The following is a 22,217-nucleotide window of genomic DNA, read 5'->3' on the forward strand; positions in this document are numbered from 1 at the left end:
TTCATTGGGACTCGCAGTACATGTGTTTCCGAAAAGGAAATCATTCAGGGGGATGTCAATATATTCAGCTCTATAAAGTTTAAAAAATGCATAGTTACATGTAGCTGAGTTTAATATTTAATTATGTGTAATTTATGTGGTGTATTTATTTGTTGAGCCTTAGGGGAAAGAAAGGTGATTTGTTTTTCTTGTTATGCAACAGCTATTGTTCCCCTTCCACCCCGGGCGAGCACCGTGGCAGCCTGAGCGAGCACAGGGAGAGGTGTTCTGCCTTAAAAGACATCCGACTGTAAATGTCAAATTCATAAATATTTAAACATTTTTCTTTCAATTTCGAGTCAAGTCTGACAGGACGCCTCTAATTAACCCTGGGCTCCGTTTCAGGCTGGGGCCTTATTGCGGGGAAAGAAGAATGAGAGGTTTGGGCGAGGGGAAATCTCAGCTCCTGGCTGGGAGGGAGAGGGAGGGACGGAAGGAGGGAGCTTGGAACGACCTCGCTGATCGTTTGACGGTTGATGCGCTGGAAGGGCAGCGGGGCTGCGGTGCTGCTCTGGAAGCACCGGGAAGCAAAGGTTCTCCTGTCGGGACGCATCCCGGGGCCGGGCCTCACTGCTGCCCCAGCCCTGCGCTCCCCGACGGCGGAGGTGTACGCGGGGCCGCCCAGCCGGACGCGGCTCCCGACCCCCGGGCTGCTCCTCCTCACCGACTCTGGTGGCAGAGAGGGGAGACGGGGAAGCTCCGCGCCCCGACGGCGGCAGGGAGAGGGGCTGACTGCCCCCGATGTGATTGATGGGGCGGAGGTGCGGCTGCCGCTTCCCCAACTCCTCTTCCCTGGTCATTCCTGGCGCCTTCCCTTGGAAGGTTGTGTGTTTTATTTTGCTTTGGATTTTTTTTGCAAGCTCTTGGCCGTCTGATGCCCTGCACCAGGGACGGCGGCTCCGTGGGCTCCCCATGAAAAACGTTTCCCGACGTGGTGCCAACAAGGCACCCTAACCCTCAACCCCCACCCCACAGCCCCAAACCCGACTGTTTCCTCGCGTTTTCCGTTACGAGAAGCGGATCTCGGCCCACGCCGCTTTATTCCGGGCACGGCCGCCCCTCGATCCCGGCGCTGCGAGAAGTTGGAAGCGGCACTCCCGTCACTATAACTACGGGAGTCGAGGGGAAAGCACGCTCCTTCTCTCCCCCGTGTTTACTCAGGGCGCTTGACAGCACTTTGCTCCCGTCATTTTCATTGTTTCCCTCGCACAGCCCTTTCCCCCTGGCGTTTGCGCGGCTCTTTCACACGGCGAAAGGCGAAGGGAAAAGCGTTTTAAAACCGCGGTGCTAAAAGCGGAGAAAGGGGAGATCCGTGAGCAGTGCGGTGGGGGAGCCGGGGCTGCGCGGCGGGGACGCGCCCTCGGGGCTTGGGGGAGGCTTGGGGGGGCGGGGTGGCCTCGGGCACCGCGGGGGGCCCGAACCGGGTCGGAGGGGCTCCTCTGTGCCTTGCTATCGGGGGGTCGAGCGGAGCGGAGAGGCGGATTAACGTCCCGGGGCGCAGCCGTCGGGGAGGGGGCGGCGGCCCTTTAGCGGGGGCCGCCTATTGAGATGCAGATCGCGACCCTTGGCCCCGAGGGGACGGCGTCCCTTTCACTAAAATGCTAATGGCAGAGCGCGGCAGCCCCGCGTATCCCCGGGCCCCCGGGTGATGCCGTCGGGTTTGCCCCTCCCTGCTCGGTTTGCAAGCCCACGGCGGCCGGGGCAGGTGGCCCGGGGTGGGGGCGAGGGGAGGCGCCCCTGGAGCCCCCTGTGGAGGGGGGGGGGAGCGGCCCCGTCCCCCTGGTGGCTGGTGGGATTGGGAGGAGGGGCCGGGGGGCGGTGCGAGCCGAGCCGGGCTGAACCGGGCCGGGCCGAGTGGGGTCCGCGCCCGCCCCCGGGGCTTCCCAGAGCCGGCCGAGCATCCTTCGCTCCCAGCATCCAGGCGAGAAAATCCGGGAGGCTCCTTGAAGCCGCATTTCCATTAACTCAGCCTCAGCCCCGGCTAATCCGCAGTACTGAAGGCAAGGAGGCTAATTAATGACAAGCTTTTACAGTCAAGACCAGCGATAATTGCTTTGGTGGCCTTTATGATTACAAGATAAAAATGGACCGGGCCTGACATAAGAGCCACTGTGTACACTGCAAGACAGGAGGAAATTAAGAGCTGGCTAGCTGAATACGGAGCAGAAAATTACTAATAGAGGAGAGATAATGAATAGGCCGGCTAGGCATTCATGGGGAAAAATCCATTTTGTTACCACGCGAAATTAGGTGGTGGAAAGGAGTTTGCTAATTGTTCTCATCTTGTAGCAACCAGGGCTGAGGCAGGGGCGTGCTTTTCAATTCATTTCCCTGGTAATTGTGAAAGGGGGAACGCGGGCCAAATGAGTCCTGCTGCAATTTGCGCGCCTGGTCTTTTCATTTTCATGTTGCGTTTTTAATTGTTGCTAATATAGCTTATAATGAAGTTAATGAGGGGAAATTATTGTACAACTTTTTAGCACATGGAGACAAGTGAAATGCACGAGAAGGATTCTCTCCTATTGCTGCAAAAATAATAGTCATCTGGAGGAGTTTGGACCTATCCGGCTCTTTTTATATTTATATATAATCCTTTTTCTTCTGTAACAGACAAAAGGAAGAACTGCCACCTACTTCTTTTTTTTTTTTTTTTCCCTGTTGTTTCGTGTTTTATTTTTCACTCTAAGGAGAAAAAAAAAAAAAAAAAAGAACAAACGGATTTTCCCTCGTTGTTCTGTGTGGTTGAGGAAGGAGGGGGGACCCGGCGGTGCGCGCACCCAGCGCCCGCCTCCGCCTTTCGGGAGCGGAAAGCCGGGAGGGGAGGGCACGGCCGGGGAAGGGACGGGAGGGGACGGGACGGGACGGGACGGAGCGGGTGGGTCGCGGCGCTGTCCCTGCCCGCCGTTGAGCTCCGGCCCCGCTGCGAGTCGTTTCTGCCGGGGGCTTCCCCCGACGGGGCCCCCGCACCGCTCCGCTCCGCGCACTCAGGCGCTGCCTCTCTCTCCTCCCCTGCAGAAAAGCCACGTCCCGCCGCTCCCGCAGCGCGGGGAAGAGGCAGAGTCGGCCAAATTTCTCCTCCTCACCCTCCTCTCCCTCGCTTGCATCGCCGGGGTCCTGGCAGCATCGGGGGTCGTCTACTGCCTACGGCACCGCGCCCACCACCGGCTCAAGGAGAAGCTCTCGGCCCTGGGGGCTGACGCCGGATCCGATGCTACCGCTGCTTATCAGGTAAGTGCCGGCCTTCCTCTTCCTCCCCCTCCTCCTCCTCCTCCTCCTTCTTCTCCTCCCCAGCCCCGTTCAGCCAGGAGACACTCGTTGGGCTCGTTTGTTTTCAGTGCTTCCCCCCCTCCCATCTGTGAATATTCCCAGGAGCAGCTCCTTACTGCCGGGCAGTCCTCGTGGCTGTAAATTTGTGTCCAATTAGAAACATTCAAAGAAGGAAAAGAAAGCCCCTCGCTGTTGAAATTCTCTGAAAAATAACATTAATATCCATAATCTGTCACCCCTGCCGCTATTAATAACGAAAAATCTTTAGCGTTTCTGAGGGATGGTTCGCACGGTTATCTGAAGATGTCTCTCATTCTGAGTAATCGACTTCTTCAGAGTCTGATATGAAAAGAGCCTTTGACCCGATCTGTTGCCACCTTCTGCCATTATTCAGATAAAATGAAATGTAATGCTGATAGATGGGGAGGCGAATGGGGGCTGTTTGGCGGAGAACAATGGTGGCAGATGTGTGGCCAGGAAGGCGGGAGTGCCGCGCTGAGATTTGCTGGAACGCATCACAAAACATTGGAGTTTCTCTTTCAGTTTCAAGAGCTGGGTGGAGAGAGGCTGCATCTTGCTGGAGTTTGTTTTAGCTCACGGGGCTGATCTCTTGGGGGTGTTCTTGGTGATGGCAGTGCACATATTTTGGTCGCACACCACGCAGCTCTTGTTTTCTAGCCCAAAATATTTGGAGTGTGGCTGGGAGAGAGAAGTCGAGAATGTGTAAATATTGTTGTAGTACCCGTGTGTGCTGCGCATCGATAGGATCCTCCTTGTGGCCTTTCTCTGTCAAGTTCTGTTTTACCTTCTTGCTCTGCTCAGCATCAGGCGTGATGGCCTTTCTGTATTCTGAGGCTTCAGACTGGTAGCTGGGAGTCGTGCAGGAGTAAACTCGGGAAGTTTGGGTCTGTCTGTACCGCTTCTGCGTTGGAAAGGAGATTGTGCAGTGCCTCTCCCCAGGCTGGGCGCAGAGAGATGGTAGTAATGAGTGATAAATGCAGATGTTTCTGTTGTGATTGGTATCTTCAGGAACAGTTTTGCTTTTCAGTTTAAATGGAATGCTTTCTGTAAAGAGAAAATCCTCAGATCTCCTTTAGGTCTTTAAATGTAATGAATTCTAAAGCAAGAGAAAGCGAGAGCAAAAGCATTTCCAGTCCTTTATTGTTTTGCCTGTGGAAGAATGGGGTGTCCTCCAGGACAATGTGTGGCCCAACCAGCAACTTGTCCTCTTGAGTTTAGTTGGCCAAAGAGATCTCGGTTGTAAACATTTTTGTTGGTTATCAATAGGGAACTTACTGTTGATTTATTCAATCCACAATCACAGAAGGGATAGGTAGTCTCTTTTTTCCTTTTTTTTCATTAAACATGAATACACAAATCCTTTATTTTATTTTATTTTTTTTTAAGGAAGCCCTCCAGGTTCCAAAATCACACTTGAAACTGAATTTGTGATAATTAACAGGACAATCTTCTTAGTGACAGCTCTAATTAATAGTATCTGTAATTAAAATCGTGCCCTTCCAGCAGGAAAATTGTTTGAATTTCTTGGAGTGACCTTTTTTGCCGTTTCTCTTGGGAGCAGAGTGGTTAAGTTGATATTGATTTTATAATGAGCTCTGGTTTGTTTAATAAGAAGCTGTAATCCAGACACTAAATGAAATGTGCGCTTCATTTCTTCTTCCAGGATTTATATATGTTTTAATATCTCCCTAGTCAGATCTAGAAGTGTCATTTTCTGTTCAAAATAATAACAGTAAACAAACAAACAAGCAGGCGAAGAAGCCAGGCAGTGCTTTGAGGATGCTGCTCAGTTTTTCAATAGCAGAACTGCCTTCATATTCTTTGTTCTTGACCTTTGGGCCCAATCCGAACCACCTGACTTCTTCAGCATTTCCATTGGTTTTTCAGGAGAACTGTAGTCGTGAGTGGGAGGAAAACTGTTTTTCCTTAAATACAAAGGTTTCTAAGGGCTTGGCTCCCCTCCCATGGAAGGAGATGGGAATTTTGCCATTGGTCTCAGTGGCCGCCGTAGGAGGCCCAAGTATAGGCAGGCAAAATACTTGAGCAGTTTCGCTGCTGCTAAGTAGCGTTTTAGCAACATGAATCACTGGGCCTCATTTTGTGTATAATAAACCATTCACGTGGATTTGAGGAGAAATAGGACCGAGCCCTGTTTGCATTGTCAGAATCACCATATGTTGAGCTGTGTTAAAGGGAACGGGTATCTGGTGTGATGCGTGTTTCGGATAACATCAATTAGGTCTCAGAAAAGCAGCAATTATCCTTTTCCTCATCTTCTCTGGTATTCATAGGGCTATAATGCAACCCGTATTCACACAGGGATGAAAAAAAAGCAGATAGCTTTGGAAATTGTACCTACTTTGTTCTCTTCTACATCGGTTAAATGCTTCCCAAGTATCTACTTGGTTAACTCAGTCTGTTTTAAAAATACAAAATATTTCAGCAGCTGCGGCCACTAGACTTTAAAACACGATGCTTCAGTGTGTTGCTGGTTGCAGCCAAAGTGACAATTCAGATTTATTTTTTTTAATTTGAAGGAGGGGAAATTGGTCGGTATGAAAGGGCCTCGTGGCCCACTGATTCAGAAGGAACGCTGAAATACTGCGTTAGTTCACATGCTTCTCCAAATGTCAGTGCTTTATATCTTCACATAAACAAGGCTGACCTAAATTTTCAAGATTTAGCAGCAGCATTTTTCATCCTAACCCAGTTCAGCCAGGAGAGTTCACTTGGGGTTTTACTCATTCCTTCCTCACCCTGTGAACTTAGCAGAGTTTTTTCCCACAGCTGTTTTCTTTTCCATGATTTTTATTTATTTATTTTCGGTTCCAGTTTACGCAGCGGAATAGCAGATTGGGAGGGAGGAAACACAAATTGTATTGTCAGGGAAACAGCAGGTTGGCTGCTGGGGCTCCTCAGTGCTGAGTGCCAGAGTTGGGAGCCAACCTCAGTGCTGCTGGGACCGCACATCAGCATTGCTGTGCAAGCGCAGCTCACACGGGGGGCTCTGGAGGAGAAGCAGGCATAGGGGGCACGGGCAGGTTGAAGCAGGCAAATAAAATATCTGCTGGAAGTGGCTGAGCTGTGAATCTGTTCTGGGGGGATTTCCTAAGCAAGCATCTGGCTGCCAAAGTGTTAAATACGCTCTGTGAGACTAACCCTGACTGCAGGGTGACACCGGGAAGGGGAGATACACAGCCACAACTTCATTTATCTTTGAATCGCTAAACAAATACGAAATTATAGGCTGCTTTAATTAGACTGTGGGTAAGGAGCTTTTCAGAATTAATGGCAGCAGTGTATCTCGTAAAACGCTGCGTGTGCATGAAACACAGCCCGTCCAAAGGCGGAGCGTTTGTGTGTACCTTTTAAACACGTCTCCTGTCCTTTCAAACCGCATGTGTAACGGGTAGATAAGTCAGCGGGAGCCTTCGTGGGCGGCTGAAGAGAGGCTCTCTGCCTTCCCCGTGCCCATGCGCACACCTCCGTTCATGTTTGCAGTTGTTGCTCGTGTTGCTTTGATCTCCTTTGAAAAGCAAGTTTAGTATTCTGCGAGCCCCTTCTCTGCTCCAGAAGATTAGGGCAGAAGCGTTTTAGGAATTTTCAGCAGAGCCTCTTTGATTCCTTTCACCACACCGAGCAGATTTTCCTCATGCCCTTTGAAGGCTTTGGAGCATCACCCGAAGAGAATCGGGTGCAGGGACGCGGGGATGGGCTGCGAGGGGGGCTCCGTCAGCACACCCATTAGTGAGCAATCTATTAGTGTAATGAGTGCCTATTAGCAACTACCGCTATTTAGGAATGCTCTGCTGGATTCAGGGTGATGTATTGGTGAGTCTGGCCGAATTCTGCCTTCTGACCCCTGTGTGCAGAACGCTGGGTTGGGCAAGACGGTAAATCAGTGATTTTCTGTTTCCAGTTGCAGAACTTTACTGTGAGCATCATCTTCTGCATCGCTGGTGATGCTCTGTAAAACACTGGCCATAATGGAACTTAAAGGCAGAAGTTAAAATGTGCTGAAGCTGGCTTCGGAGAGCTGTCTTTTAATATTTTATATCAATAATGTGCTTTTTAATTTTCCTTGGCCTCAGCCAAAATAACTTCCTTTAGAAAGCGAGGGGGCAAAGACCAGGCAGTTTACAGTGAGGTCCTTCTGCAGCTGCCTGAGATATTCAAGGTTACGCGAGCTGTGCAGCGTCAGTGCGGCTGGGTTACATCATCCCCTGATCTAAAGCTTGTTCCAATAACGTGACTTGGCAGGCTTATAATTGTGAATTATATGTTAAGTTCTGTATTGTTACTTGTGTTACACTACATATAAATTATATACTCCTTTGTCAATTTCAGTCTTATTAGTTACATGATCCTTCTGGATTCAGAGCCACTAAAAACTTCTCAGTGCTTTGAAAGATTTGATCCTGCTGGTAGTTTTGTGGAGAGATTTTAAGAAAACAGCATTTACAACAGGGATTTTGCTGCTACAAATATTTTTAAAGGCTCCCACTGAAAGAATCCACTCTGCGTAGCCATCATGCCCACTTTGTGTATTTAAATACAGATAATTCATTGCATCTAATATGATTTTGTCTTTTAAACTCTAGATTGATTTCATAAGCAAACATGCTTTTGTAGTATTAGAGGTTAACACAATAGTAATACTGTATATCAACTCCTTAGAAAATAGTTTTGTGAATTAAATGAAATTTTAAAAAGATAAGTTTGCTGACCTTCCTTGTCAAGTTTTTTATTGAAGTTAATATCAGGTCCAAGAGCAAAGTAAGGTGGGCTGATCAGTGCCCTGCAGTAGTGCTCACATCTATGTAAATTGCCTCTAAGAACTCTCACTAAACCTAAGCTATCACTGAGGATGATGAATATTCGATACATGAGCATTCAGTAAACTTGTCAGTAAGGAATACATTTAGTATGGATTTTGGATAGATGCAAGTTTTGCCATAAGGCTCAATGTGTTTTCTTTTGGGAAAACAAAGGACAGAACATACTTCTAATCTTTTCCTTTCTGGTGTCCTTATTAAAAGAGCAAAAATGTTGTCTTGTGTGACTATGAAGCAACAGGACTATAAAATATACACTGGGAGCTGTATGTATTGGAAGAGCTGTTCTTGCCCTTTCAGGCCTCTTTGCTGTGTGTTACATGAGCAATTCTCTTTAATCAGTGTTTTATCTTAAGATAGACCTGCAGTAACCTACAAATACTTTGTATGTAGTGTTGTTACCTAAGCTAAAAGAGGAAAGATCTAAGTTAGATGTTAGGAAGAAATTTTTTGCTCGTGGGGTGTTGAGGCCCTGGCATAGCTGCCCAGAGAAGCTGTGGGTGCCCCATCCCTGGGAGTGCTCAAGTCTAGGTTGGATGGGGCCCTGGGCAGCCTGAGCTGGTGGGTGCTAACCCTGTCCATGGCAGAGGGTTGAGACTGGATTATCTTTAAGGTTCCCTCCAACCCATGCCATTCTATGATTCTATGATTATATAGCAATGTAACAGTTTTTTCAGTCTTCTAAATGCTCATTCCATACAGCAGTGCATAGTAATAAAGGGGGAGAAGAAAGAGTTGAGAAATATGTAAGGGTGGCTAGCAGAGAACTTGCCTTATGCTTAGATATTTTGTTGATGTTGGCTGGTGGATGGCCAAAGCAGAATGGGGCAGAACAAGAGGTGTGTAGATGTGGATCTGACTTAGGAACTTATAAAATGGATCTTAAGCTCCTGGAAGTGAGGAGCTCCAGGGAAGCCCTTCTTCTGCATGAAAGGAAAACAGGTGCCATGTGGAGTCAGATTTGAAGGGGATAACCTTCTGCTGCTAGGCTGCAGGATAGGGCCAAGAGGAGGTGGTATCACAGAATCATAGAATAATCGAATGGCATGAGTTGGAAGGGACCACAAGGATCAAGTTCATTTTCCCCTGCCACCGGCAGAGTTGCCAATCACTACATCGAGTAGTTGATCAGATTGCCCCGGGCCCCATCCAACCTGGCCTTCAACACCTCCAGGGATGGGACATCCGGAGCTTTTCTGGGCAGCTGTGCCAGTGCCCCGCTACTCTCTCAATAAAAAACTTTGCCCTGAAATCTAATCTAAATCTCCCTTCCTTTAGTTTAAAACTATTTCCCCTTATCATGTTGCTGTCTGTCTGTGCAAAAAGTTTATTTCCCTCATGTTTATGAACTCCCTTTAAATATTGGAAGGCCACAGTAGTGTCTCCCTGCAGTCTTCTCTTTTCCAGGCTGAACAACTCAGTTCCTTCAGCCTGTCTTCATAAGAGAAGTTGTACAGCCCTCTGATCATCTTCATGGCCCTCCTCTGGACCCTGTCTAAAAATTCTACATCTTTCCTGTGTTGGGGGCCCCAGACTTGGACTGCAGATGAGGCCTCACAGAGGCAGAGTAGAGAGGAACAATTGCCCCCCTCACCCTCCTAGCCACCCCTCTTCTGATGGAACGCAGGGTACCATTGGCCTTTTGGGCTGCCAATACACACTGCTGGCTCGTGTTATGTTTTTCAGCAACTAGGACCCCTAAGTCCTTCTTAGCAGGGCTATTCTCAGGGTGTTCTCCCAGTTTGTATACATATCTGGGATTACCTCAACCTTGCACTTTGCTTTGTTGAACCTCATTGGGTTCACCGGGGCCCACCTTTAGAGTTTATCAGGGTCCTTCTGGGTGGTGTCCCTTCCATCTACTGTACCAACCATACCTCTCAGTTTGGTGTCATCAGCAAACTTGTTGAGGGCACACTCAATCCCTTCATCTGTGTCATTGATAAAGATGTTAAAGAGTGCCGGACCCAAGACAGACCCCTGAAGGACACCACTCATCACTAGCCTCTACCTGGACACAGAGCCATTGACCACAACCCTCTGCCTGTGACCTTCCAAGCAATTCCTCATCCTCCAATCAGTGCATCCTTCTAATCCATATCTCTCCATTTTCGAGATGAGAATGTGTTGGATCAAAGGCTTTGCAAAAGTCCAGGTAGATGACATCTGTTGCCTTCCCTTTGTCCAAATGCTGTCACTCCACTCCATCATAGAAGGCCACTGGATTAGTCACACCTTCCCTTGGTGAAGCCAGGTCAGGCTCTCCCCTTCCTGTACTTGCTTCTTTTTCCCTATCCAAGGGGACAGAATGGACTTGGTGTGTTATGGAGCAAGGACAAAAGTGCTGCAAGCAAGAACGTAAGAAAGCGCTCAGAAGAAAAATAGTTAGAGGGGAGATGGTGACTCATTTTTAATAACTGGGAAAACCGGAGTCACCACCCCATGGGCCTTTCTTACAAGAAAGCCTGGAGGCAGCCTGGACTTATGGGACCTATCTCACCTAGAAAATGGACATGGTTGGCAGGACCCTGTCACCACATCAGGCTGGGTCGCCCAGCCTTCTCCCAAATGATTCTCTGTGCACAGTTAGCAAAGGCCAAAGAAAATAACTGTATTCTTGCACTGGGCACCTTTGTGAGTCTGTGAGCAGCCTGTTCAGAGGGCAAATGCCGTTACTGCTGCTCTTGTGGTCAGCTTGGTGCCAGTGGAGCTGAGGATGGACTCATGTGCAGTGGGTCTTCTGCCTCTGATGAGTCCATCCCGTGCTGTGCCTGGGCATGAGAGGAGACAGCGGTAAGCACAGCCCTGCTTAATGGGCTGGAGAGCATTTAATCTGCAGTTCCAAGCCATACATCATCTCAAGTGTCCTGACTTCTTTCTGGAATAACTGCAGTGTCTTCAGTGGTGTTTTTTCAGATGTGATATAGAAGATATTCAGGCCCGTATTTCCTACATCCTTCTGCCCTTTTTTCTGTTTTCAGATTTTTTTCTTTTTTTCTTTTTTCTTTTTTTTTTTGAGTAACTCTGCTATCGTGTTTCAGATTTGACACGTTTCTCTATTGTACATTTTCTGAACACTCCTCAGTTAACACTGAGATCTGGCTTCCTGAGCCTTTCCTATTGTTCCTTCCATGTACTGTGCTAGAGGGGAAAAAATATGTGTATTTTTGAAAGTTTTTAGCTGGGAAGGTTTTTATTTTGCAGAATAAACCTTGTATCAGGGTCACGTTCCCAGTAAGAGAGTAAAGATTCATTCCGTGTACATAAGCAATTGCTGTAGGTGTTTGTTGGTTCTTGTAGGACATGTTGCCTGGGAGCAGAAACAGGTTGCAGTGTGTGGTTTGAAGTCTGAAAGGTGCAAAACAAGTGTTCTTCCTACTGCCTGTGTTCATCGTGCACATCAGTCTCACTCAAGGAAGTGGGAATCTTTTGTCCTTTCTGGACTGTGTGCCTGTACTCAGCCTTCAGGAAGGATTTGAAGCTGGCCATTGCCACCTCAGGCTTTTCCCTGATAAAGCCCAGTGAGGCTGTGGATGCTCCAACCATGGAGGTGTTCAAGGCCAGGTTGGATGGGGCCCTGGGCAACTTGGTCTAGTATTAGATATGATGGTTGGTGGCCCTGCCTGCAGCAGCAAGGTTGGAGCTTGATGACCCTTGAGGTCCTTTCCAACCCAAGCCATTCTATGATTCTGTGATTCTATGAAACTGTTTGGACTTGGCTGTTTCATGGGACAGAGAAACAAAAGCAGGTGTTACTTCCTCAGCTTCCCCTCTGCCTGCAGCCTGGTTGTGAAGCTCTTGGAGGGAATTGGGTGTTGCAAAGCCAAGCATTCTGGGTGGGCTGCGATGGCTTTGCTGGTTTTGCTGTGGTATAAACTGTGAGAGAAGTTTGACCAGAGCAGAGCCTTCCTGGAATCTTGCTACACAACTGCTGCCATCTTCCCAGGGCCCCAGGTGTGAGATCTATATGCTTCTCAGTTCAAGGGACAGAGATGATTCATCTGACTTCTTTGTGCTGTGATTGTTGCTATCACAATTTCTAAACCCTCATAGCAGCAGTGGATGACACTGCAGTGTGGATCACCTTGCAGTGCTGCATATTCCAGCTTAGGTTCCCTTCTTTCAGCCACTTGCGTTCTAATAAAATAACCGAACAGAGACTAAAAGAGAGAGGCTGTAAAACAGCACTCCTAGAAGTGAGATCTTTCAAAAAAATAAAATTACTCTTGGAGGGATGGGAGACAACAGCTTTTGAATTGGAGAAAATCAAATTCAGCGTAGGCGGCTTGGCCAAAAGAGAAAATGCATTAGGTTTTCTCTAAGCTTTCCCAAGCAATTTCTAGATTTTTTTTGCAAAAGGCGCATCAGTGATGTTTTACTGATGTTTGCTTGGGATGCTGCATTTTGAACAAGCAGATATTTTGATCAGGGAATTTATTATTATTTTTTTATTTAATTGTAATATTTCAGGTGGATAAAATGCTCTTCATGTTCCATACAGTTTTTGTTTTTCTGTTTTTCCTTTCTAGCTAACATGGTGCAGGCTTCCCGATGATTCCTGTTTTTTCCTTCTAGTCAGGACTTCTGCTTTGCAGAGCTGTGTTCAGAAGTGGTTGCTCTTGTCCTCCAGTATGTAGATAGCACAGCATTACCATGATAAAACTCACTTCAGGTTTGAGTTTGCGTGTTTACCATAGCAGATTAGAATCACTCCCCTCGCCCACGTTGAATATCATCTAGCTTGGAAATTCATTCTTTCATTTCATGCAAGTGGGAATGCTATTCCTGGCTTAGTCTGGCAACAGCAGAAATGAGAGAGCAGCAGTTTTTAAGAGAGCAGAGGTTTTAAGAGAGCAGCAGTAAGGTCATAACTACCAACCCTTCCTACTTTCTAGTACTGCTGGTGTGGACATCCCACTAATCTTCAAAAATGTATAGGGGGGAATATATGCAGATGTCAGAGAACTACTCATCTTTCTCAGTATGAATAAAAGAGCAAGAGAAAGATGGGAAGGAAAAATTCAGTACACTGTTGCTCTTCTGACAGTGTAAACCACCAAAATCTGGGTTTTGCCTTTTTACATCTTCTCGGTTAGACTTAATTCTGGGGAGGACCAATGCTTGGTACGGGTTGAAGCAGGGTGATTTACTGGGAGAGGTTTCATTGCAGTCGGTCATAGCAGGAGAAGCAATGCCATGGAGCTGAATGTAGATTTAGGGGAAAGAATGATCTACATATGTAAATTCATACTGTATACTGAAATTATGTCATACAGCATCTCTCCTGTGCTCTGGGGAAATGCAATACATAACAAAATGCGAATGGGAGTGTGTAAAGTCCCCATGGTGTCACTCCCCATAGTGAAATAAAGAGCTGCAATTCCTGTTTAACCTCACTGGAAAGCTCTTGAATGTGAGGTAAAGCATGCAGGAGGCTTGCCGACCAATCTGATCGCAATTTGAACTTGGTTTTGAAGGTCTGGTTCAATGCACTGGCTCTCCAGGCAATGTTAACTAATAATTTTGTTTGCTTGTTTGAGGATCTTAGAAGTTAATTAAGAAAAAATCAATGAGTGAGGCTTGAGCAGATGCTGGTCACTCCATCTCAGAAGGAATGCTGCAGAAATAGAGGGAGTGGGGAGAAAGTGACAAGAATGATTAATAGCAGGGAAAATGGGTACGAAGAGAGATGGAAAATACAAGCTATTTCTTCTGAAGCAGTAACAAGTGGCAGCATAGAAAAGTAGGAAGCATGTAAGATGAGAAGTGAAACCCTTATTCTCACTTCTGGGTAGCACCGAGCAAAGACACGCAGTGATGTTAAATACAGGCTAAAATCTTTCGCTGCTGTGCTTGTTTACTCTAGATGTGAGGTCTGTGAGGTCCCCCTGTACCTCTGCACATCAGTACTGAGCTTGGAGTACGAAATCCCTCTCACTTTCTCCGGTATCTCCTGTAATGGTAATGAAGTGGATATGTAGAAATACTGACCAACATTTTTAATCTTTGTAGGCTTTTGCAGTGTGTGATAGAATATCTGTGCTCGGAGATACAACAGAAGTCATACATAATATTTTTTTCAGAGTTCAGGAGGATTTCACTGTACTACCACATATTGAGCTCCTAATAACCTGCCCTGACTTACTTAAGACCGCCATGCTTTATAAATTCCTTATTTTCACCATGTTTCCTTGTTGGCAACATTTGCATTTGCTATTCCAAGCAGAGCTGAACAGTGAATTCATTTTTATTTTCGATGGAGAAGGAGTAGAAAGAAATGACTTTAGTTTTAAGGCAGGGAAGTGTAATGACTGGCACGTTCATCTGTCATGACAGATGATATTATGGAAAAAAATACTGCTGATGGCCATTCTTGATAAATACTTCCTTCTCCCAGCATCATGTCTGATATGTGTCACCACCCTTCCACAAAGAAAGGATTTGAGAGTTGTACAAGTTTGTAGGACTTCTTTTTGTATTTCTCTGCTTGGTTTTAGTGACTGTGTTACCATGAATGCAGTTATGCAGACTTTAGGAGAAGCAATAATAATCTCCAGAATGGGATAGAACAGTGTTTTTGGACATAAGGTTGTAACTGTTTGTTTCTTTCTGAGCTAGAAGAGGATGCTGAGTTCTGCTGACAAGCTGGAGAGTCTCATTTCTACCAGAAATGATCTCCCATTTTCAGTCCTGCAGGGCAATAAAATAGTGGACTTCACAGATTTAATGTGTATTTTTCCTGAGAAGCTACAGCTGGCTTGGGACTGCAGTTTTGCCTGCTTTGGGCCCCAGGCAGCTATAAATGCTGGGAGTGGAAGAGGAAACATTTGTGGCAGTTTTCTTCAGAGCTTTGGTGTCTGCTGGAAGCCGGTCCGGCTTGGGGTGTGTGAGACAAAATCAAAGCATGAGAGATTTGTACATGGTTCTGCATGGCCTTGCAGGTTAATTCAGTCATTACTACCATTCATTTGTAAAGCATGCTGTGTTGCTGTCCCTGTGCTAGTGATGTGTTTATTCTGCAGATTCATAGTAAGCTGCAGCTGTGCCCACATCAGCCTGTACTGGAGTTGGTTAAAATGGGCAAATTATTGAAGTTTGATTTACACATAAAGGGTATGGCTGTAGGGCCAGTTGTGCAGACTGCTGTGGATACAGGACTACATGTTTGTAGCTGGGTGCTATATCTCAGCTTCTTAGTAGGGTTGAGGGCTGAACTCAGATTCTGTAACATCCTTATTAGCCCTTAACGTGTCTTCCCCTCCAAGTCTTCCATTTACTTATCACATACTGCATGCAATTACACCTGTAATGTGGGAAATGCAATTCAGACAACCAGATTTGGTTGTAAACACAAGAAAATACATTACTCAGATGACGTGCAGGTTTTATTTGTGGCACATAGGTGAATTTCAGATCTTGCCACCTCCAGAATTGGCATTGTCTGGATTTGCTCAGACACTGTCAGGAGCACTGAGAAAAACGTGGCAGCTTTTAGACCAGTAGAACTTGAGTGAGTACAGGTCCTTCCTAGTAGCCCTAGTAGGCCCTTAGTTGCATCCCTGCAGTTTCTTTGAGGCTTGGAAGAACACACTACCATGTTGTCATTATTTGAGGAAAATATTTGAATCATTTTAAAGAAACATAAAAATTTTTCATTACGTCTTCTGGTCTGTGTAGTCCTTCTCACTTCCCTCGTGTTAAGTCAGGTATCTGTTTCCTGAGACTCTTCCCTTTCACAAATGAGATCTAAGCCATCTTACTTGCACAGAGTGGTCTCTTGTGTTTTTGTGTGGGACAAAAATCCCCAGCAGTGTAAACTAAGCATGGTCTTCAAATTGCCCTGACCCCTGGGAAGCAGCATGATCTGCAAAGAAGCCTGTGCCTTCCTGCTGTGGGTAGCAGAGGAAACGGTCCCTTTATTTCAGGGCAGTATTACCCAACCTTTACTGCCATCTCCTTCTTGGTGAGCAAAAGGCCCATCCCTTTTTGAGCTCCTGAGCTGTCTAGATGTCCACTATGTTGGTGGGAGTCACTAGAGGAGTTAAAATAACGATATTTCCTTGAACAGTGTTGGGTAGTTGGTGTGTTTCGTTGGGTGCATATTCACTCCTGCTAGATTTCTAGAGCTGTGTGGTGGATCATGATGGAATACGGCTTTCAGTTTGTTTGATTTTAGGATAAGACAGTGCAAATGCTTGAATTTAAAGAGTGGTTATGAAACAAATAAATGCAAGTGAAGAAAAAGTCATTCTCCATCTGAGGATTACCATGCTTTCTTTGCTTTGCCTTGCTGTCTGATTCCTTCTTTCTTTGTGAATGCGAAGAAAGGGGAGTCATAATTATGTGAATCCCCGCCAGGGAATGCTTGGAATGCTAAAAAAAAAAAGTTGAAATTTTTAATGTTGAAGCTCTAATTAAAATTGGAGTCTTATTAGGAAAATGGGTGTTTGACTAAGAAGCAGCAGCCCTGCCTTTTAGGTCATTTAAAACAAATTAAAACCCATACACTGGGCTGCAAATATACAGATGGTGGTGTGGTGTGAGTGTGCAGGTAGTCACAACAACTGTCACTCCCAGCTGAATGTTGCAGAGCACATTTATGCTAACAATCAAATATATGCATGTTCTGTTCTAATTGTCCCCACACACAGCTCCCCAGCAAGGTCTAGAGAAATACAAAGCAAACGGTGTGGCTATGTAATGATGCATTTGATGCCATGTCAGAAATGGGATCTCTCTAAATATTACTTACAGACATTTCTCCAGTGTTCTCTCTGTTCCTTTCTCGAAGGCAGGTTGATCTCAGTAGTTGCCTTTTCTGGCAGTGGTAGAAAACGTGTGTGTAAATACTCCACATGTATGAACAGCTCCTTTACTCCTGGACAAAAAGGATGTTAAAATGAAACTAAAGCTTGAAAGTATGTTTCAGTTACTCAAAAAATAAATGGTAATAAAGCTGTAATTATCCCCAAAGCTACAAACACAGTAAATAAGTTAAAGTTGAATTTATAACACCTGCAAGCATATTAAGTATGCAAAAGCAAAACAAAGGCAGCCAAATGACTTTAGCTTCACCCTATAGTAACACTAAGCAAATTTAGTTAGAGAGTAATGATGTTTGTAGTCCTGGATCCATTTGTTTAAAAAAAAAATGAGCTTACTTTATTTTTTTCATCCTTTAAATCTCACTGCATGATGACTGCAACCATTGCAAAATGGTTAAATCCATGCTGTAAGCGTGCAGCTGGCTGCAGCTCATCCTGTAAATAATGCCTCTGTAATTTAAAGACTAATATTCACATGTATTAAAACTAAGAAAAGCATTCTTATTTCTCACTCAACTTACAAAAGTTAATGTTGGAACTAGATGGTCTTTAAGGTCCCTTCCAAACCAAGCCATTCTATGATTCTGTCTATATTCTTAGTTTTCATTATGTATTTTGTTACAAAGTAGAGCCTAGGGTATTTTACAATTTACCCTAGGCTCTACTATGTTAAAAAATTTTACAATTTAGATAGTGTATTTAATTTAAAATTTCTACGAAACAGTTTTGTTTTGCATATAAAATGAATTCTGTATGTTTTCTGCATTTTTGTTGATTTTTGCATATAAAATGATTTCCGTATGTTTGTTACTTGTTTCTGCTGGAATATTTGGCAAGTCAGGTTGAAACGGCTTTGTGTATGCTTCTCTGTCAGTCATTGTTAATAAACAGTTATTTCTTTGTTTAACGTCTCTGCATTTTCCTAGTAATTGTGCTATGGAAGTTGTTTATTCTTTCTTACATTGCTTTTAATTCTGAACATAATTGTGTTGCACTTCTTTCTGGACTGAGTCAGGTGATTTCCACGTGGATTTGCCAAGCAGATTTTGAAAAGAGTGGAAATATCAGGCCTGTTTCCTTGACTTCCTTTTTGGGATTATTCAAGTCTGAGGCACAGTTAAAATATATATAGAGATAAATATTATTTTCGTTGATATATTGAAAAGAAAAATCTATAATGTGTGGGTGATGTTAGAGAAATGAATATAACACTGAGGTGCATGTTGGCTGTACCTTACTGGGATGGTGTTGGCAGGACCTAAAGCTCTGAATACGAGGGGAAAAACTTAATACTGACCATTACTCAGACATGTTTTAGTATCAAGCCCTTCTGTCACCTTACCCCCACCTCAAAGTGTATACATCAATTTCTCTCTGAAACAAATATTTCAATAAAACACATGAGAGATATCTGTGGGGTTTGTTTCCAAAGAGGCGCAGTGCCTCCTTGGTTAAGAGGACCTCATAATAAACCCTGCAGGTTCAGAGACCCTTTCTAGCAAAGCAGTGTGGTACGACTGGCTTTCTATCTAGTTGTTGTCCGTTAGTCACAAGTCTACTGATGCCCTTTCTTTCAGTTTGGATAAATTCCATTTGTGCTGTGATGTGGTTCATTCACAAGTGGGGATTTGAAAATCCACTTGTTGTACCTTAGGAAATAATTGTTGTGCTTTTCTGTATCTCTGTGAGGACAACCAAGTGTTAGACTTTGAAACCTCATTGGAAGAGAGCCTTCTTTTTTCTGAGAGTAGTGTTTATGGTTTGTTTAAGGTTATCAATTATGTCTCAAATAAAAAGCTCTCTACAGATGATCATCGTGCTGTACTTTGAACTCATTTAACTGGACATTATTTACAGAATATTTATCTTGGTTATGGCAGTTTTTGTCACGCAGCGATATTACTTTTCCATTATATATTGCATGTGACCGCCACATAAGTTTGATAATAAATGTTGGGAAATAAAAAACAGAGTAAGTGCCTCAGTATGATAGCAATTCCCATGTGATGGGAAATAATGTCATAAACTTCAAATTACCTTTTAAATAAATGTTTATGTCCAACCCATCCATTAGATCATAGCCCAAAGGGTCAGGAGGATCATTTCTTCATATTTCACTGTATGCATTATGATTGCTTTTTGAGGTGTAAATGATGTTTTTAAATGACGAATGGCACCCAAACTATACCCAAACAAAGGCTAGACGTTACAAAGTCGCAGTATGGCAGAAATAGCCCGAGCCACTCTGCTAAATATAGAAGTGCAGCAGTAAACTGAATTCATTCTTAGCAAATATTTTTAATAGCGCATCTGCTGAGACGATACAGAAATACAGCTGTTTGTTTCATTCATGCTGTTTGAGGCTTTGACGTTTTAGCCAAGTTCTAGCTCTAATTATGGCTTGGTGGATGGTAGTTTGCTAAATGCTTAGGAGAGTAAAGATTTTGGAGAACTGGGAAGAGAATACCTGAGTGTGCAGTGAGGTGCACAGATGGCAGGTATCCTATAAATGAGGATTTTAACCTCCCAGGGCTTTGTGTGCTTGCGACGTGATGACAGCTCCCTAAGTGCCCAGGGGTGGGATTTCCCTTCAGGCACCAGGTGTGGAACAGCCCATACTCCCCACGCTTTTCACAGGGCCAGAGCAGCCCACCTTGAGTGTGATGCAAGCCTGAATCCCACATTTAGATATGTACATACTTTGAGCTGCACCTCCCTAGTCCCAGTGTCCTGAAGGAATCCATTTGCATCCTCCAAATGCACTCTGTGTTGAAGTTTTTGTAGATGGTGATGTAGGTGAAGCCTGAAGGCTGAAGAGGATCACTTCTTCATGTTTCACTTTATGCTTTATGATTGCTTTTTTTAAGTGTAGCTGATGTTTTTCAATGAAGAATGACACCTGAATTATATGCAGAGAAAGGCTAGGCTGTAGATGGAGCTATGCTAGAAAGTCAAGAATGGTCAGGTTTAACAGAGGGTGTCTTGGAAGAAGCTGCAGATGTCCGAGGCGTGTGGCGAGTGGCAGGTTGCTCAGCCTGGGCTACTGGGAGTAGGGAAGGAAGGGCTGTCCAGGGCCATTGGACCAATCTGGGGATACATTAAAACAAAAACAGAATCCGTTTGCAGGCAGGGAAAAGCCATTGTCTTGAAGATTTAAAACACCAATCAAGAACCTCAGTGGTGATTTTGTGTGACTCTGATTTGACCTTCCTGTTTACATTAAGCATGTTTTCTGGCTGTGTACAGTGACATGCTCGCTTTGTTTATTGTATTTGACAGTTACAGCAGTTCTGGGAATAATTGTTCTGGTTGTATGTACGTCACGGAAGAATCATGTTGATATTTGGGATAAAGTTACTCTTTAAAAAAAACCTTATTTGTATTTGTAGTGTTTCTCAACCTTTCCTTCCTTTGTGAGGACCATTAACATTAAAATCTGGCTGGAAAACAAAGATTCTCAGTAGCATATTAAATTATTTGTCCAAGACCTTATTTTTACTTGGAAGTTAATATAATCTCGCACCAGTTGGCTGTAGTATTATTTCTTTTATCATTAGCATTTGCATAAAAATGTTACATTAATTTCATAGAGTTCACTTGTTCTTGATTCTTTTTTGTTAGCAGAGATCTATAATCCTTTGCACAGCAACCACTTGTAAAAGCGGAGGATTATGACTTGGGGCAGGACATGAGCAGCAGGAACAGATCAACTTAAAAACAAAGATCCTGTTTGAGTACAAATGCTATTGTTAGTAGAGAGTTGAAGTGAATCAAGTGTCAGGATGTCTAGCTGAATAAAACAAATTCATATCTATGCCACGTGGCATGCTAGCCAGAAGACACATCTTAGCAGTTCTGTGATAGACTACGTATTTTTATACCTTTACTTACTATGGTTTTGCTTAGTTCAGTCAGCCACTCCCTCTGAGAGTGGCTGGTGTCTATTCAGAGAGCTTTCTGGTTTTCTGCAGATGTATTTTTCTGTCTAAAAAGTTTCTGTGCTTTTTTCACTTTTCCCAAAATCTGCTAGAAGCTGGGATTTGAAATTGCACTGCTATAAGGTCATTTGGAGGTTAACAAAAGCCATTTTGGACTGTTGTCTTTTCTGATTATGTGTGATCCTTCAGAAAAAGAGATACCTTTTCTTTGTCCCTATATTTAAAAAAATGTATAATGAAGTCTGGTTTTTTATATATTGGTAGTTTAACTGAATTAACATTAATAAATGTGACTCAATTTCAAATTATTTTTGAGATTTTTTTACTAATATTTGGTCTATTAAAATTGGTAAGAAGTCAGTAGAAGTAACAAGTGACAGAAGATGTTCTAGTGGAAGCGAGGGGAAAAAAAAACATAAATACTGAATTTTGTAATATTTTGTAAGTCCTGAAGAATTCTGCATAAGCACCTCTAATGACAAGGCAGATGGAAGCTTTGGTAGAAGTCAGGCAAATGGAAGATGTATGGAGGGGTCTTTAATCATTGCCACATTGAGACAAGAGGAGCCTCCATACAATGGTTTCAGTGGTTTTGTCTGTTTGCATGCTTGCTACTGCATGGATTAGGATCTGTCTTCAATACCCTGAAGTTTGCAAGGTCAAATAAAAACCGTTCTCCTAAAGTTATATTTCTAAATCTTGTATGAAAAAGATTTTATTGTGCTTGATATATGGAGTTCTTCACATCATTCTACTGATGGCACTTGGGCTGTAACTGTATTATCAGTGAATAAGAAAACAGAGGCCCCAGCATTTCAACAGTATGAATTCTTCAGACTGTATTATTTCGTTAGCTCGAGGCAAAAAACTGTGCTCTTAGGGCTCATCTGTGCAGAATGAGTAATCCACGACAAATGTGCAGCCACACTGCGCCTGCAATATGCCCACATCCTGTGGACTAGCCAGTCTTGCTGTGCAACACAGGCAGCCAAGTGTCTCTCATGGACAATAGGCATATGCTAAAAAATGATAATTTTATTATGCTGTCTGAGACTTTACTATAGATAAGTGATTCTAAGAATATTACTACAATCACAGAAGAAGTGTGGGTCTGTTTATCCCCTTTAAGTCAGACTTCTATGCTGAAAAGAGTTGCTTTTACCAACAGAATTTTCTGTTACCTAACCACCATTATGTGAATTCTTTTATGTGAATTCTATGCACAGTGAAAGTGAAATGTGAGTGAAAATACTTATCTGTAGTGCAATCAGTGTTGGTGTTTTTACATGGCT

General features: G+C 44.3%; 1 protein-coding gene across 1 annotated transcript in view; it reads left to right on the top strand.

Annotated features, from left to right (window-relative positions):
- Positions 1-515: 515 nt before the first annotated feature.
- Positions 516-22,217, top strand: part of LOC122189779 (receptor-type tyrosine-protein phosphatase N2-like) — a 104,967-nt gene continuing 83,265 nt past the window's right edge. Inside the window, exons 1-3 of the mRNA XM_042889155.1 lie at positions 516-861; positions 928-1,120; positions 2,787-3,267. Coding sequence (XP_042745089.1) covers positions 516-861; positions 928-1,120; positions 2,787-3,267 — 1,020 coding nt within the window. The remainder of the gene's footprint in view (positions 862-927; positions 1,121-2,786; positions 3,268-22,217) is intronic.

Source organism: Lagopus leucura, unplaced genomic scaffold (genome assembly GCF_019238085.1).
Source record: "Lagopus leucura isolate 7727_CA_CO unplaced genomic scaffold, USGS_WTPT01 Super-Scaffold_100157, whole genome shotgun sequence".
Lineage (NCBI taxonomy): Eukaryota > Metazoa > Chordata > Aves > Galliformes > Phasianidae > Lagopus > Lagopus leucura.